At 42.0% G+C, this 17,251-nt stretch overlaps 1 protein-coding gene across 4 annotated transcripts in view; it reads left to right on the top strand.

Annotated features, from left to right (window-relative positions):
• PAN2 (poly(A) specific ribonuclease subunit PAN2) overlaps positions 1 to 17,251 on the top strand; it is a 179,243-nt gene that overhangs the window by 129,268 nt on the left and 32,724 nt on the right. For all 4 annotated transcript variants that reach the window (XM_085874652.1, XM_085874654.1, XM_085874653.1 and 1 more), the window contains 5 exons: positions 2,789 to 2,856; positions 2,989 to 3,121; positions 3,942 to 4,073; positions 14,525 to 14,584; positions 14,821 to 14,911. In XM_085874652.1, coding sequence (XP_085730778.1) covers positions 2,789 to 2,856; positions 2,989 to 3,121; positions 3,942 to 4,073; positions 14,525 to 14,584; positions 14,821 to 14,911 — 484 coding nt within the window. The remainder of the gene's footprint in view (positions 1 to 2,788; positions 2,857 to 2,988; positions 3,122 to 3,941; positions 4,074 to 14,524; positions 14,585 to 14,820; positions 14,912 to 17,251) is intronic.

Below are 17,251 nucleotides of genomic sequence, written 5' to 3'. Positions count from 1 at the left end.
TTTCGATATACAGCGCAATCCGATATCCAATATGGCGGCAAGAGCAGGCATCTTGAATTTGGTTTCCGGACAATAACTTGAGAACGGCTTCACACATTGATTTTATTCTGGCAAGGTATAATGAGGTTGAGTAGAGGAAGGTTGCTTTCCAAAATGGGCATGCTGCGATTTTCACTGTGGCCACCACGGCAGCCATCTTGAAATTGGTATCCGTCAATTTTGAGGAGAACGCCTTGTCCTATTAAATCCATTTTTGCTGGGTGTGTTGGGGTTGAGTAGAGGAAGGTTCCTTTCGAAAATGGGCATGCTGCGATTTTCAATATGGCCACCATCTTGAAATTGGTTTGCGTCAAGGGGCTGAGGGGTTACGCCCGCTTTGCGGTGCTAATTTTATAAATATGGATAACTGATGAGAGTAATCTTGAACTTTCCTGTTTATTACAAAATTGGTGGAATTGTACTGAATGCAATTTTTTTGGTTGGCTGTGCTTTTGTTTCTCTTCTTCAAACTAGAACGGCACTCGGAAGAACACATACCTCAACCAGGCTGAACAGTTTGTTTTGTATCCCACTTGTAGCCCAGATCTGTATCAGACCTGAACCAAAATCGAATCGACTTGTTTTTGTCACCTATCCAACTTGTTCACCTAGTTTTGTCATAACTCGTCCGCAACATATTCAAATATTCTGTTATATATTGCTTCTGGCCCTCTCCCGCAATAGAAAAGAATCACTTCAAAATTTTTTTTAAAAGTGTCGGATCCAGATTCGGATCTTCACCAAATCAATTCGTCCCTGTCACACACCAAACCTGTCCACCGAGTTTCGTTTGAATCTGTCCACAACCTTTTGTGCTATCCTGCTCACAGACAAACAGACAGACAGGGGGAAAGACATGTGACCTTCATCCACCTTCGGTGGTAGAGGCAATTGTGTTTACATCAATATCAACTTTCCCCAAATAAGTTATCTCTGAAATCAACACTGCATTGTTGGGTAGTATTTAATAAAAGAGACCGGTATCACTTGTGTGTGAGTACTGATACGGATAGCCATTTGTACTGCAGTGCTGTGTTGCTTCAAGCGCTCTTCTAAAGGAGCCTCTTTGCTCACGTAAAGTGGAATTTTTGGGGAAGAAATATTTAATTGGTCATTGTTGCTTCGGAATTGAATGAATCTGTCATTAGAGTGCCAGGGATCCTCAAAAGGTGATCCGAGATCCACATCCTGACCACAGACATCATCGTTAAACCACCCCCCACCCCTCCCCCAAATTTTGCCTTTGTATCTATCTCTTGTTTTCTCCCCTACCCCTCATTACCTGCATCCCTTGTTTGTTCGTCTCTGTCTATTTTCTCCCTCAGCCCGGCTGGTGGCATTTCCCCCTTCTCCTTCTGCTGTTCCCTTTGTTATGTTTCGTCTTGATCAGTTCTGCGTTTTAGCTCTTCCACAAGCATTCACTATGTATACAAAAAAAAAATTCACCCCCTTACAAATCCCAATTCATCAACTCCCCCCACCCTCCTCAAACCCCAAGCCCTCAAATTCCACTTCCCATCTCTCCCCCTCCCCTCACAACCCGATGGTATCAATCCCCTTCCCCCATCAAGTATTCAACACCCTCCCCACCCACCCCACAACTTGTCAACACCCCCCACCCCAAAGCCGCAACCTCTGTCCCATCTTTACTCACCCCCCCACTCCCAACACCAACTCTGTTCTTCCCTCCTCACTCTCCTCCTACTCATAAAAGCAAAAGGACATTCCCACATTGATCATTACATATTCTTCATTGCCTCATGAAACAGTATATTGAAACAGCAGAATATTGAACACTTCCCCCTCCCCTATCATGCCATCACCGACTCCACAGAAACCACGATCGAATCGGCTCCGACATGTCATGGCCCATCACGGTTGCCAATCCGACTCGCAATCCCGCAGGATATGCGGAAACCCTGTGGAATTGCAAATCCCAAGTGACCATGAGCAGCCCAATTGTGCTAATAAATGAACCAAAACCAATTATCTTCTTCCTAATGCATATATACACATCGTTAAAAGTCAATCATTATAATGACATGGGTTTTATAGTCCCTGGTCAAGTCATTTAAGAGAACATAGTCAGAAATCATGGAAAGGACCCACAAAACCTCCACTGTAAAGGCCCTGCTTGAGAGAATGCTCCATAGTTATTTGGGCAGTGTCTAGACAACAGAACGCTGCCTCGATCGCTGAGGCATATACATGCTGCGATCTTCGCAAGGCCCGTGATGTCTGTCGGCTCCAAACTTTCGCTATTTGATGATCCTTTCAGCACTCGCTTTGGTCGTTTTACACTGAAGTGAAAACTTATAGGGAGGGCATGGCAATTGTGAGTATGGCAGCTCCGAAGATGTACTTGGCTTCGCATATTACCAATATGGCGGCCGTAGGATTTTTCAGGTTGAAATGTGGGTGGAGTCAGGCCAGCTGTCCAACCAATGGTTGTAACAAAATGTTACACATGGATGGATAGACAGGTGTATTATTATATAGATGTAGTGTTGTCTGTAAACAAAACATCAATTATTACAGAACATTGCAACGTACCATATTGGACAAAAGTTTTGATGTGAACTCTTGGTCATAAACTTGATTCATTCTGAAAATGTTGAGCTCTGGATGATTTATCATTCATGGAGAAATGCATTCATCGTTTCATGGATGTAATTATTGTTTGGTAAATTTACCTTATTTTGTATCTGTAAAAACAAACACATTTTCTGTTTTGTCTCCAACTAATCAGATTGCATTCAAGAAAGCGGTTAACTCCGAAGAAGAAAAACGAGTGCACAGTACACAAAGCAGGAACTGGTATTTGCCCTTTACAGATTTTGTTTCGGTATTTGTGTGAATCCTGATGACATGTCCTGCTTTTTTTTGCAAAACCTCAACTTATTGATGGAATGAAATGAATCAAGTAGCTGAATCGTACTTCATCTGCAGGCGAAAGTCAGCTGATGGATTGGAGCTGCAGAAGTCCCTTCGCGAGAGGAAGTTCATATGGATTCCATACAGCTTGCAAACAAGCATCGATGATGACGAGCAACTGCATTGGGAGAACTGCACGGCAGATCAGGTGCCATCATGCTCACTTTTTTGACATTTTTTATTTGTTTTGCTCATGGCAAAGGTAAAGGTAATCCCCCTTGGCCCTGTCTGTCCTGTTCCATTGGCTGTTGAGGTATGCAGCAGGGCCTTGTCGTTCTTGGGTTTCCCCTCCACGGATTCGCTCCGTCGCGATGAATTTATTGAGGCAAGGTTTGTGGATTATGGTCAGTGTGCTCAAATAATCATGGGTTGGTGAACTATTTTCCACATTTATTCACTTTTAATTATCAATTCATCTTTGTCGACGCCAACATCAACATAGCCTTAATAATGATCTTAATAACGCAAGAAAATAAACTTTATTTTATTTCAAATGAACAGGAAATAAAGATTATATGTATATGTGGGAAAAAATTATGGGCCCAGACCAAGAATTGAACCCAGGTCCTCTGGAAAACCACACCAGTGCTCTGCCACCTGAGCTATCTGGGTTGCCCTTAAGTGTGCACACCACGGATTTGTGGTTAACGGGGATTTTGATGAACTTAACCCCCACGAATGGCAAAGCCCTCTTGTATTCACAGGAACATGGTATTCGAAGATTCAAGTAAATTCTGCTGAAGTTCACATTTTCACTTCGTTTTGTCTCATTGACTTTGAATGCCATCGTAAATATATTACTTGGATGTATAAATGCAACTGATTTTTCGAATTTCCATTGTTGTTTGAGTTTTTATTTGTTTTTGTTTTTTTTTTAAAAGAAGAAGCGTTGAAACAGCAGTGATCTGTTGTTATTTTATGGTTGGTTATTATGAGACGGTGGCTCTTTTGATTGTGGGCACTCTCAGGGTGATGTGAACAAAGAAGAAAGTGTGATGTATGACCTGATGGCATCCGTTGCCCATGTTTTGGATCCACGGACAGGTGGCAACCTTACGGCCCACATTCGCGTGCCACAAACCTATCACCAGCGCAAGGAGGTAAGTGGATCTTCAGTGACATAAACCCTGCCAATATCCCTGCACCCCTCCATCTTCAATGCTTTAGGTTCCGATATAATTCCAAATTTAACTTATTACTCTTTCTGCTTCCATTACCTTTCCAGAGACCATTCCATGCATTATCCCCTCTCTGACTTCGAGACCCCTGTCTTATTACTGACCTAACTCTAATCTTTACTTTCAGAAGGAGCATCTCAAACTGCCAAACATGATGGTTTTGTCGTAGTCTTCTGACACACCGAAAGTAGAACTTATTTTACAAATCATTTCACTTTTCTTCAATTGCATTTATCATACATTAAAAATATCGTGTAAAAAGACAATGCCATACTCTTCATATGTTTAGTGTTCATCAATGTGTTTTGATTAAATAATACAGACATATAATTATCCGCAACATTTGTAATTAATATTGTTACATTTATGGTGTAAGGGGAAGTAGCTTGTTATATGGCCTACACACCCTTTGTGTTTCATGTAGTTGATTTGACTTTTCAAATGGATATTTAAGGATGTGTTTGGGATAATTGTCTGGCATATACTGTCTAGGAGAGAGACGGGCATGGTCTATTTTGATATAAAGAGTGAAAGATGTACTGCTACTTGTCTCTCGTGTTGAACCGGGTGGGATCTGGGTGTGTTGAAGGCACCCTGGGTGACCCCACATTTTTGCTCCCAGCCTGCAGTTCATGGCATGGCATGCCATGGCACCTCCTCCCTCTCTCTGCATGCCATGGGTGGAAGAGGAAGAATCACCAGCCCCCAGGTTGGGCATTTTGTCCTGATTAGAAGTAATCTAGGCAATGTGCTATTGGCCTGTGCTGCTTGACGGCTATGGTGCCCATTGGTTTAGAATCGTCACCATCCATTGGTCGAGGCTCTCGTTATGCATGGGTGTACTGCACCATTGGCTAGCACGCTGTAGATGCATGCCATGTTGTTCATCATATTTTGTTTCATACAAGTTAGAATCCATCATGGTTTGTTTCATCATCTGTTATACTGAATTAAACACCATCTAAAATGGCTTTCTCCAAAAATCGGCAACGCACTGCTTTTGAGTTAACTACATTTCCAGTCCTGAGCTGGAGTTCATTTTTTGCTGGACTTCATTTCTGGGGTGCAGGTTGTACATGTAAGTTGGTATTTTCCTGAAAATTGTATCTGAAAAGTACCCTGCGTATTATACATGACCGGATTATGCATGAGTGATTACGGGTATGTGTTCATATTTTTTGTTTATTTGGTGATGGGGCAAGGGTTTATTTTGCTTCTATGGTAAGTTATTGTGTTTTGTGTCTATCCTTAATCCAGGATTTTGCACAGTCTGTCCTGTCGTTTAAGATAAATAAACAGATATTTGGTATTGCAGAACTTCAATATGGATACAAACAAACACAACATAATAGTGACCGAAGCTTTTCATGCTGCACTCTTCAGGGTAAGATCGCAGCAAGTGAAGGAGGAAGTGAAGGCGCGTGCTTATATACGCAAGTTTCTACAAGGTAGACACTGATTGGTTCAACCGTAATGACGTCACAGTTAATCCGAACGTCTATTGGTCAGCTCATCATCTTCACCTCGAGCTCCCATTGGCTGGAGCAGAGTTCGTCGATGATTGACGTTCGCAACCGCATCCTGGATAGAGGGGGGATGGGTTTCCCCTAAGGTTCATTCACCATTTGTTCCCGTACTTCCCTTGATCTTTCCATGCTGAAAGAGACACAGAGATCGTACAAATTCCTTTTGATTTGTTTGTCTGTCTGTCTGTCTGTCTTTCAATCCCCTGCAGTTCACAATTCCACATCGATCTTCATGAAACTTAACCAACTGACCTTGAGCTAGTTAATAGCTAGAAGCCTATTGTTTTTGAGGTCAAGGTCATGTTTCCTGGCATACTTTTTGAGACGCACCAAAACTTAACCAACTGACATAGAGCCAGTCAAAAATTAGAAGTCTATTGTTTTATTTTTAGGTCAAAAGGTCAAAGGTTAAGCTCACAGCAAGGACCTTTTTCCTAACATTTGAGGAAACTTGGCATATAGTCACTGTTGAGATTTTCCGTTTGCATCAGTATATTCTACTCGACCAGTGCTTTTGCATCAGCAGTAGGTCAATCACTTCCGGTTAGCCATTTTCTCAAGCAGCCAAGGTCAAAAATTTGGACCTCGAGGTTAAATTTCTAAAATCGTCAATTTTCATCCAATTGACTTGAAATTTGAATAGGATTTCCATATTGGGTCAATTAATTGGTTTACCAAAAATCAGAACGATCAATTTAGCTGTTTTGACATGTCATTGATTTCCATAACAATTATAATCCGAATCGTAATCAAATGGAACTTTTTGTGATTTTATGATTACCATGTCTCAAAAACTTTTCAAAATATCAAAATGAAACTTACACAGCTTATTTGTACTTATGTGTCGTAGATGTGTGTAAAATTTGTTCAAACTTCGCCAACGGTCTACGTTAAGGTCATCCGAAACATGTAAGAGACATGTTAAGCCGCTGTTAGAATTTTTTTTGATATGCTTCACGATTAATCAGATAAAACACTTGATAATACTGAAATATGCAATTTGGTGTCTGTCTGTCTGTCTGACCACAATACATTTGGTCATAACTTATCCAATCTCAACCAAACTTACCAGGGGGACTAAGGGTCACACAACGGAGGTAGTAGTGACTTAACTTGCCCCCCTCCCCAAGGGGGATTTCCGCCTTGGACGAACATCATGTTAAGCTGTATATAAATAGCTCAGTGTGGCATTTTGTGGGGACTGGAAGTAAAAATTATTTTAACCACAAACTATTCTGTAAATTCTTTCCAACATATGGTTACCCTTTTAAACAGTCACCTCTGTTAATTTTTAAATAGTAGCTACGGAAATAATTTTGGAGCAAGCCTGAGGGCTGTGTTCCATTACCAATATGCTTGCCGAGCCAGTCGTTCCTTATCAACCTTTTCAATGGAGTTCTTGCTTGAGTGCTTAAGCCACATGGCGAGCACTCATCAAGCTGATTGGTAATGGAATACGCCCCCGACCTGCTTTGAAGCATTCTATGCTTATCACATTCCCCACAGACAAACGGATCCGAGCCGTCTCAACTTGCTTGGCCTCTAAGTAAGGTGCTCAAATGAGTCTTTATGCATGAATGATGTATCTCATTGCCTATCCGATTTTTGTACCTGTAAAATCTTGTGGACTGCACATGGATTGTTTATAACTTATATCTTGGGGCCTCGTATGTCATTTCTCCCAGCCATGGCTTCAAGTCTGATGTGTGATATTGCCCCTGATATCCTTACAGCCGAATTGTGACCGATAATTGATGCATGACCCCATTCGTAACACCCACTCGCCTCTAAGCTGTCCAGCCTGGATTTGAATCTCAACCCAGCTATAAACTGTTCTGGTGTTTCATAGGCAGGGTCATTCATCAATGTATGTCGTCCCTCAGATTGACGTTAAACTGGGAGTCCTGTCTCCCAGCATAAGTTGGTAGATGTTAAATTGCAAAGAGTAGGCGAGATATGAACAAGTTCCAAATTCCTGCTCTAGCCTTAGTCAAATGTGAGGCCGAGGCAGCTGGTTCGTGAAAGACTTGGGCCAAGCATTCTGGCTAACCTGACAAGAACGTGTGAACATTTTTTGTCGTTAAAGAAGAATAATCATAATAACTCGATGTGCCACTTGTAATTGCGAGCAGTTATACTGGGTTCTGAACGCCGCCTGTGTCGATGACAATGCCATCCCACGCTACCCATTCCCATGGCAATGCCTTTTCACACTGCTTGTTGCAATGATGATGTTATCCTATTTTGTCATTTTTATCAAACTCTATTTCTCATGGCTCGTCCGTCCCAAGAATGGCCATTCATAATTGCGAGCAGTGATTTCTATATGGGCGCTTACAAAACTACGAGCCACAAGGAATAAAGTTTTATCAGTATGACGTCATAGTTCACACAGGTTGGCAGCCATATATCGAAGGAAAATGTTTAAAAATGTTTTTCTCTGGAAGAACTTTACCGATTGAAGCAAATCTTCAAATATATCATCCACTACCCAGGTGGAAAAAGGTGTGATCACAATGACATCATAGGTCACATGGTTTGGCAGCCAGATTGAGTTGAAGGAAAACCTTTAAAAATCATTTTCGCTGAAAGCACTGAGCCGATGTTTTAGTGATCAAACTTTTATCATCATGGGTACTCGCTGATATACCCAAAGTTTGACATCAGTTCACTGGTTTGACAAGAGGGGGATTTTAAAGATTGTATTTACCTTCAATCCAATGTAGCCGCATGACCATGCAGCCATGGAAATTTTCATTATAAACTTAATTTATCATGGTGAGTTGATCATGTATGCTATGAAGTTTCGCATCGATCTGTTAACAGTTTCCGAGAAGATTTTTTTTGAAGAATTTGTTTCTTCAGTCTAATATGGCTGCCCGACCACATGACCCATGATGTTATAAATTTAATATCAGACTAACACTGGGTCGTCCATCACATGTATAAAGTTTTGCATTGATCGGATAAGATTTGTTTTTCTATCCAATATGGCTGCCAGACCACATGATCGATGACGTCATTGTTTTCACATTTTGTGCAGCAATGGTATGGGATCATATTTGTAAAGATTCGCATCGATAGGGGAAGCGGTTTCAGAAAAAGAATTTTTAAAAGATTTTCCTTCAATCCAATATGGCTGCCAGACCATGTGACCAATGACATTTTTGTAATCACTCCTGTAACCCCAAGTGCAATTGATCATATCTATGAAGTTTCCTCTCAATCTGTTTAGCCGTGTCAGAGAAGATTTTTTGGGGTTTTTTTTCATATATTTTTTTTCAAACAAAAATGGCTGCCAATCCATATCACCGATAATGTCATCAATTTTTTTTCACTGAACCAAATTCTTCGTAGATCACCCTCAAAAATTTTTATATTGATCGGATTTAAAAAGATCGACATCCAATTATGATGTTATCATTAAGGTACCAATGAGGTCATTGTTAACAAATGTTGGTCCCATTGGTAAGTTCTTGATCTGTGCCAAGTTTCCATTTTTTTTTCGATGAGTGATTCTTTCGAAGAAGATGGCCAAAGTTTTGCCATTTTCCAACGTGGCTGCAATACCACATGACTGATGACATCATAATTATGACCAAAAGTTTTGTGTCAATAGCTCCAGCAGTTGCGGAAAAAGCTAATTCAAAAGCGAATCTATATTATAAAGGAGCCACGTCTCTCTGTCTGTCATGCTATAACTTGAGAACGGATGAGCGGATTTCATGAGAAACAATGACGGTGCATTCAGGGAACTCCCTGAAGGTTTGTGAAGCAAAAAAAGGAAGGAAGGAAGGTTTGTATACGGCCACATGTGGCAAAAGAGCAAACGCCAACTTGTGACACTCACTCTCCTCCCTCTCTCTCACTCTCTCCTCCCTCTCTCTCCTCCACTCTCTCACTCTCACTCTCTCCTCCCCCTCTCTCACTCTCACTCTCGCCTCCCCCTCTCTCACTCTCACTCTCACTCTCTCCTCCCCCTCTCTCACTCTCACTCTCTCCTCCCCCTCTCTCACTCTCACTCTCTCCTCCCCTCTCTCACTCTCACTCTCTCCTCCCCCTCTCTCACTCTCACTCTCTCCTCCCCTCTCTCACTCTCACTCTCTCCTCCCCCTCTCTCACTCTCACTCTCTCCTCCCTCTCTCTCACTCTCTCCTCCCTCTCTCTCTCACTCTCCTCCTTCCTCTCTCTCACTCTCTCCTTCCTCTCTCTCACTCTCTCCTCCCCCTCTCTCACTCTCACTCTCTCCTCCCTCTCTCTCACTCTCTCCTCCCTCTCTCTCACTCTCTCCTCCCTGTCTCTCACTTTCTCCTCCCACTCTCTCTCTCCCTCTCTCTCCCTCTCTCTCACTCTCTCCTCCCTCTCTCACTCTCTCTCTCTCTTCCCCCCCCCCCCCCCCCTGTCTTCCCCTTCTTTCTCTCTTCCTCCTCTCTTCGTATTCCCGTCAGTGAAGCAAGTGTATCATTAGACCAATATCTATACACTGCCTAATTTTATTTTTCCATAAACAACAACCTCTGTTTTTCATTAATTACTTAAAGATTTGGTATTCCCATCACCAAAGCGACGGGTCTTATATGCGAGTATACAGTGAAAATGTCTGGAGGAAGAAAAAATAAACAATACAAATACAATAGGTACCCTAATGAGGATATAAGCCAACCGCATAATACGCAGGACCCACCGCCACCGATATTTCCCCTCTCCCCATCCCCTGGCAGTCATGGAGAGCGGGTGTTTCTGGTATGTCAAAATTGCCAGATTTCTGTTTCCATGGCAACTTTTTTTGTTTTTTTTTTAATCTGGATTTTGCATGTATCGTGCTATGCATGACATCTTTCTTGTTTATTTATTCCTAAAGGCTGCTTGTGCCAACTGTTCCTGCCATCTTTTCTGCACAGACTACTCAGTTAATAGAAAATTAATTTGGATAACCTCTTTGGCTGTTCACACATATTAGACACACAAAACTGGAGGCACCTGCTCAGATGATGCATTCCAAATTTCACCTCGAGCTGGTTATTCACAGGGTATAACTACTGGCATGTGCATTTCTCTCTCTTCACACAGCTATGAGGAATCATCATCCCTATCATCATCCTATCATCATCCCTATCATCATATCATCATCATCATCATCATATCATCATATCATATCATATTCCTCATATATCGTATCGTATCCATCATTCATCATATCATATCGTATCCATCATTCATCATATCATATCGTATCCATCATTCATCATATCATATCGTATCCATCATTCATCATATCATATCGTATCCATCATTCATCATATCATATCGTATCCATCATTCATCATATCATATCGTATCCATCATTCATCATATCTATCATTCATCATTCATCATATCCATCATATCCATCATTCATCATATCCATCATTCATTATTCATCATTCATCATATCCATCATTCATCATATCCATCATTCATCATATCCATCATTCATCATATCCATCATTCATCATTCATCATATCCATCATTCATTATCCATCATTCATCATCCATCATATCCATCATATCCATCATTCATCATTCATCATCATAATCATCATTCAATCCATCATCATATCCATCATCCAATCCATCATCATATCCATCATCATCCCGGATTAATACAGAGTGTCGGTTCTGCCGAAGCAGTTTTTTAGCTGGGTTGTAATCCTGTACAGTTCCCCATTCCGATGCAGGGTACTCGACTCAGTGTGCAGGAATTTGTAATTTGTTCATGGTTCCAGCGATAGGTCGTCTACTCTTCGCGAAGGACACCATGAGATTTTTCACGCCCACCAACTAATGCTTGCAGAAACAGTGTCATATCCATTCGATGGATGGCGGCACACACATTTTATTCCTCGTCCTGCCTGCAAAATTCCAGGATGACAGTTTATAGCTGGGTCAAGATTCAAACCCAGGCAAAACAGCTCAGAGATGAGTGTGCATACCTCTAGTCTATCCCGCCAGCCCGAAGAGGAATGGAATGATTTAGTTTTGTGCTGGCCTTGCATTTGCAGGAATTATTCATTTTGTCCATGCTGCTTCAAATGATTTTTTTTTCTTTTTTCTTTTTGTTGTACCAACGTGTTAAGTAACTAATTATACTGATGTGCTAATTGGTCGCTTTGATGCAACCGATCACTATGATTGGATAAAGAAAAATTCAAAATTTTGAAAAAAGTAAATGATGAAATCACCCAAAAAATTGAAAAATTAATTTGCAAAAAATTTACACAGCTTGAAATCGATCTTGATTTGTACCTACACAAACATTAACCCGTTTACTACTTTGTACCCACACGAGCATCTTCGAACCAAACTGCTGCTCTTCCAATGTGTATACCATCTATATATTGTTATGGTTGTGGAAATTCACAGAACACCATTCAGGTATCCCAGAGATCAGTTATATCGATAAGTGTGTGTTCAGATTAGATTTCCCCACCGAGGTCTAAAGGGAATTATTCGTGTAACCGGGCTGTGATCTTTGAGTCAGCCATTATTCTTTTGCTATCTTTATTTTGGAACAACCACCACGCCATTCCCACCACCACGCCATTCCCACCACCACGCCATCCCCACCACAACGCCAACCACACCACTACTTCAACAACCACAACGGCCTCCCCAACGAATAACACCACGCCAACCAACGGTTAAACCAACAAGGTTCTCCGAAGAGAGAAATCCCGATAGCGCCTGGGATTTCCCCTCCCCCTTCCCCCCCCCCCCGTGCCGGGAGGGAGGAGGGGTGGATCGAGCCAAGGTTCAAAGGTGAAGTAGGGGAGGGTGCTCATTTTGGGTGGAAAGAGCCCACTGCGACCCTCCCCTTGGAGGCAACAACAACTGAGCCCAGCCGAGCGCTGCTGGAATTTTCCCCCGCGCGCCGGGAAGGGAGGGGCGAGGCTCCGTGACTATAAAAAGGAAGCGCGGGTTGACGCCGAGAGAGTTGTTGTAGAGAGTGGTTGGAAGAGAGTTGTTGTAGAGAGTGGTTGGAAGAGAGTTGTTGTAGAGAGTGGTTGGAAGAGAGTTGTTGTAGAGAGTGGTTGGAAGAGAGTTGTTGTCGAGAGTGGTTGGAAGGGAGTTGTTGTAGAGAATGGTTGGAAGAGAGTCATGCAAGAAGGTCGTTGCTGACCAGTTGAGTTGAGGGGCTGAGTGGAGGTGGAGAGAGAGGAGACGCCGACCAGCAGTGGAGTATGGGGTCTGGAGAATGGAGGCGGACCCGGCGAACGGAGTCCCAAAGACCCACGGACACGGTCGTTTTCTTTCTTTCTTTTTCTGTGGTTTTTGAATGGAAGTCTGTGGCACCTTGCCCCTAAGTAAAACTGGTTAAGTGCATGTGGATAATAATCATAGACAACGGCTGTAGGTCTTTTTCTGCTCGTGTCCTGTCCCCATTCCCCCATTCAATGCATACGTGTGTACAAATAAATGTCATTGTGTGAATGTTGACCTGCTCGTTGCGTCCTCTTCCCTCAATTGAACTGCCATAGTTGAGTTCGGAATATTAGCTGGCTTTTTAATAGCCGATAACAGAATCGGGTCCGACGGGCTTGGCGATAATCCGCTCGGCAATCGCAAACGGAGCGAGCTGCTTAAGTGGCTTGTTTCCAAGCTGGTCCCGTCGAGGTGTAAATCCCCGGCATTTCTGTCTGCGCGCATACTTGGGTAAATCGACAATTCGGCGATCGGACCCTGTCGTGCGCGGACAGAATAGTTGGCTGATTTTCGGTGTGATTAAAGACACACCCGTGGCTGGATTTTGGCGTTGATCCGAAAGCTGCGACTCGGTTTGCCACGTCCGGTGGCCGCGTGGCCGCGATTAGCTAAAAGCGGCCACGATTCGGCGGGGCGGAATACTATAACAATATTAATACTGAAGGACCAATTTTGTGCTCCTCCTAGCGGTCGCGTCACGTTTTTCTCGGTACTGTGACCTGGACTGAAAGAAACTTCGTACCTGTAAGAGTGCATCGCACATTGTGGCAATAGTCAACCTTCAACTCTGAAGCATCTATATATTAATACTGAAGGACCAATTTTGTGCTCCTCTGAGCGGTCGCGTCACGTTTTTCTTGGTACTGTGACCTGGACTGAAAGAAACTTCGTACCTGTAAGAGTGCATCGCACATAGTGGCAATTGTCAAACTTCAACTCTGAAGCAGAATAAACACTTTTACTTTTACATTCGTTTACATGGCGACGTGTGACGTCACCGCTGAGAGGCGTAAAGACGTCATGACATCATCGGCCATTCGCTGACGTCATTACGTCTGTCGTCGACAGACCGTCACCGCTGAGAGGTGTAATTCCACTCCTTGAAAATAGCGTCTGCAATGTAAAACCCTCTTCTGCGCATGCTGACTACCTCAGAATGTGAATTTGACACAAAAAATGTAACAAGAAACATTGTATCTCTATATTAATACTGAAGGACCAATTTTGTGCTCCTCGCGGTCGCGTCACGTTTTTCTCGGTACTGTGACCTGAGAAGTTTTGACACGGTGTTTGTACGTGAAAGTGGACACTTGCTCAAATCAGGGGACTTCTTCACAAGGAGTAGTGTACACCAAAAATGTCGTGTACACGGATGTTTTGTAGGCCTCATTAGGTGAGGCCATGGAGTACATCGACTGGGATCCGGCTCTTACAAGAGCCGCCACTGGTTGTCATATTGGGCACATGGAACGGAATCCGTCTGTGACGGGGTTTCGGCTAGTTATAAATTGATAGTACATTGCCCCATTATACACATGCTAATTTTCTTTCTCTCTCAACCCCTCAATCCCCTGCCAACCCCCCCACCCTTCCTCCCCAATCAGGGTGTTACTCACACACAGTGGTATCTTTTCAATGATTTTCTCATTGAGCCAATTGATAAGGTAAGACCTTTATATGATTCTGTTTTGCAGTGTGGATTCATTTACTTGTCTCTGTTATTTTGGACTTTTAGAGTTTGTCGAAAGGCGATTTAGTTATTGTTAGGGTGTTAAGTAATGAATATGTCATCTTTACCTCCCCCTCCCCTCACCCCAAAATATGACTTATTGACATTTATATGAAAGTTGATAAGAGTTTGCAATAGTTTTTTGTGTTTTTTGAACTGGCTTCCTTCCAGTATGAAGCAGTTCAGTTTGATCCTGGCTGGAAGATTCCATGTGTGCTGTACTTCACCAGGAGAGATCTTCATCAACGTTACGATATATCCAGTGAGTGTATCTAATAAAGCATTCACATATTCATCTCTTCCTCATCCGCACACTGTCTTCTTTTCACTTGGTCAATAATTCAGCTGTTTGTGCTGTTATATTGTTTTATTACCCTCGCCGAAGAAAACTTGGCACATGGCAAGTACTCATGGGGAATATGTGATTTTTTTATGACATCATAGGTGCCTTTGTTATGATATCATAATTGCATATGTCGAACACTACATCTGATCAGTATGAAAAATTTTGAGGGTCATCTAGGGAATAAAATGGTCGACAGAAGAAAAATTGCTGACGTCGTCAGTCACGTGATTCGGCAGTCATATTGTTTTTGTTTTTTTTAAACTCCAAAAATCTTCTTCTCTGAAGTGGCTGAACAGATCGAGGCGAAACTTTACACGTATGACCGCCTGTCCTTGAGGAACAAATTGCCACATACATGACGTCGTAGGTAACATGGTTTGGCAGCCATATTGGATTTAAGAAAATATTAAATAACATTTTCTCTGGAACCGCCTAATTAATTAATGTGAAACTTCACAATTATGATCTCGTACTTATGGTGAATAGATGTTTTAAATTTCAACTTGATCGGACACATGGTCTGGCAGCCAGAATTATTTAATTTATTGATATGGGGGGGGGAGTGGGTTGGTTTTTTTTTAATAAGGCTCACTTGGCTCTGCTTGGATGGGTTTGAGGGTAGAGTAGCAACTGCAATGTGAATCCTATATGACTTCATCTTTGCTTTTTGCTTGTTCAGGTTCCTTCTAATGACTCCAATGCAGGACTATACCTATTTGGTCTTCCATTTGATTTGAATTTAATTTATTTTAATTCAATACTATATTAAATTGGATAATAATAATAAATGTCATGGGTCAGGGTCAGGGTCAGGTGGTCCAATCAAAGCGGGATATCTTGGTACCCGGTCATCACTGCCAGCAGTTGTAATTATGTCTCTTATTTATAACAACACACAGGACACAAATGCCATACAAAATACACCACACAAAACTACACAAGCACCACACAAAACAAGTCCTGGTGAGGGTCTGCAATCTCTGATTGCTCTTTTTCTTGTTTTAATTTTTTTTGTGGGGTGAGATAAGGATAGGAGTGAGAGGGTGTGGGTGGGAGTGGTGTGATAGTGATACAATTTTATTCAACTTTATTCAGTTCTGCAGACAGTGTTTGTTTTGTTGCTAAAGTATCAATAACAGGTGATTATAAGGAAGGGAAAGCATTGTGATAAGACATAAAACTCAGATAAGTAAAGGAAAAATACGTCATTGCTAATCAAGGTGTCAGTACCCTGCGACTTTGGTCGAAATAACGTGGAAATCATGAAAATGACTGATTATCAGGATCTGGAAAAGGAAGTCAAGAGAACCTGGAAGTTGAAGAGCGCCGACATTCAGCCAGTGATAATTGCAGCAATGGAAGTGATAAAGAAGAATCTCACTGATAAACCCTCCCTGGCAATATTACGAAAAACGTACTACAATTGGAGGCAATCTGGTGTTCAGTGACGATCCTGAAAAGAACCCTCAAAACAAAAATTTGAGAACAACAAAACTTCACAACTTGGTCTCTGAAATGTGATCCTTTATTGAAATGGAGGTGGATACTTTGAGTCCTGAGAGTATTCCATTCCACCTTCTGAAACCTGCAAATTGAGATTACAACCCAAGGATAAGGTTGCCTTTATTATACCTTTTCCTCATCAAGTCAAATCACTTTATGATTGAATCTGATCCATTCTACAATTTTGGTGAAGGCATCCATCCTGACAGGATAGTTGAGGTAATTAACTCATCTTTGAGTTGTCTAAATTTGTTTTCCTTCTTGATGTAATTGTATCCTTTTTCAAAGTGTTGTTCTGGGTCTTTTATTGGGTGGTCGCTAGACTACCGTTATTCTCAGGTTTTCCGTCTGTCTGTTTGTATGTAATGGACAGCTCTGGAGGCCAGAGGAGTCAACTGATTTTGATGAAACTTCACTGGTAGGTTCATACCAGGATCTAGTTGTATGCTTTTGAGCACCGTTGCTATGGATACCACTGTTGTCTAGCAACGGGAATTGGAAATTTTTGAAAAAATCCGAAAAATAGTTTTTTTTCGAAAATCAAAAATCGGCTTCCGCGCTTTTATGCGCACGATAATCAACCTCTGTCAAAAAATTTCATCCCGATCCGTCAAAAACTGTATGACTAGTATGCAATAGTCTAGCGACCACCCATGTCACCTACCGGCTTGTTGGATTGTTAAGCTTGCACTTTCAGGTGCTAGCACTTAGTTGTTGATGTTAAAGCACCCACAGTGCTTTTCAAATATATAA

Source organism: Eptatretus burgeri, chromosome 3 (assembly GCF_056783735.1).
Source record: "Eptatretus burgeri isolate ZD-2024b chromosome 3, Ebu_testis_v1, whole genome shotgun sequence".
Taxonomy (NCBI): domain Eukaryota; kingdom Metazoa; phylum Chordata; class Myxini; order Myxiniformes; family Myxinidae; genus Eptatretus; species Eptatretus burgeri.
Note: the sequence above shows the minus strand (reverse complement) of the source record. Positions and strands in the feature narration are given on the sequence as shown.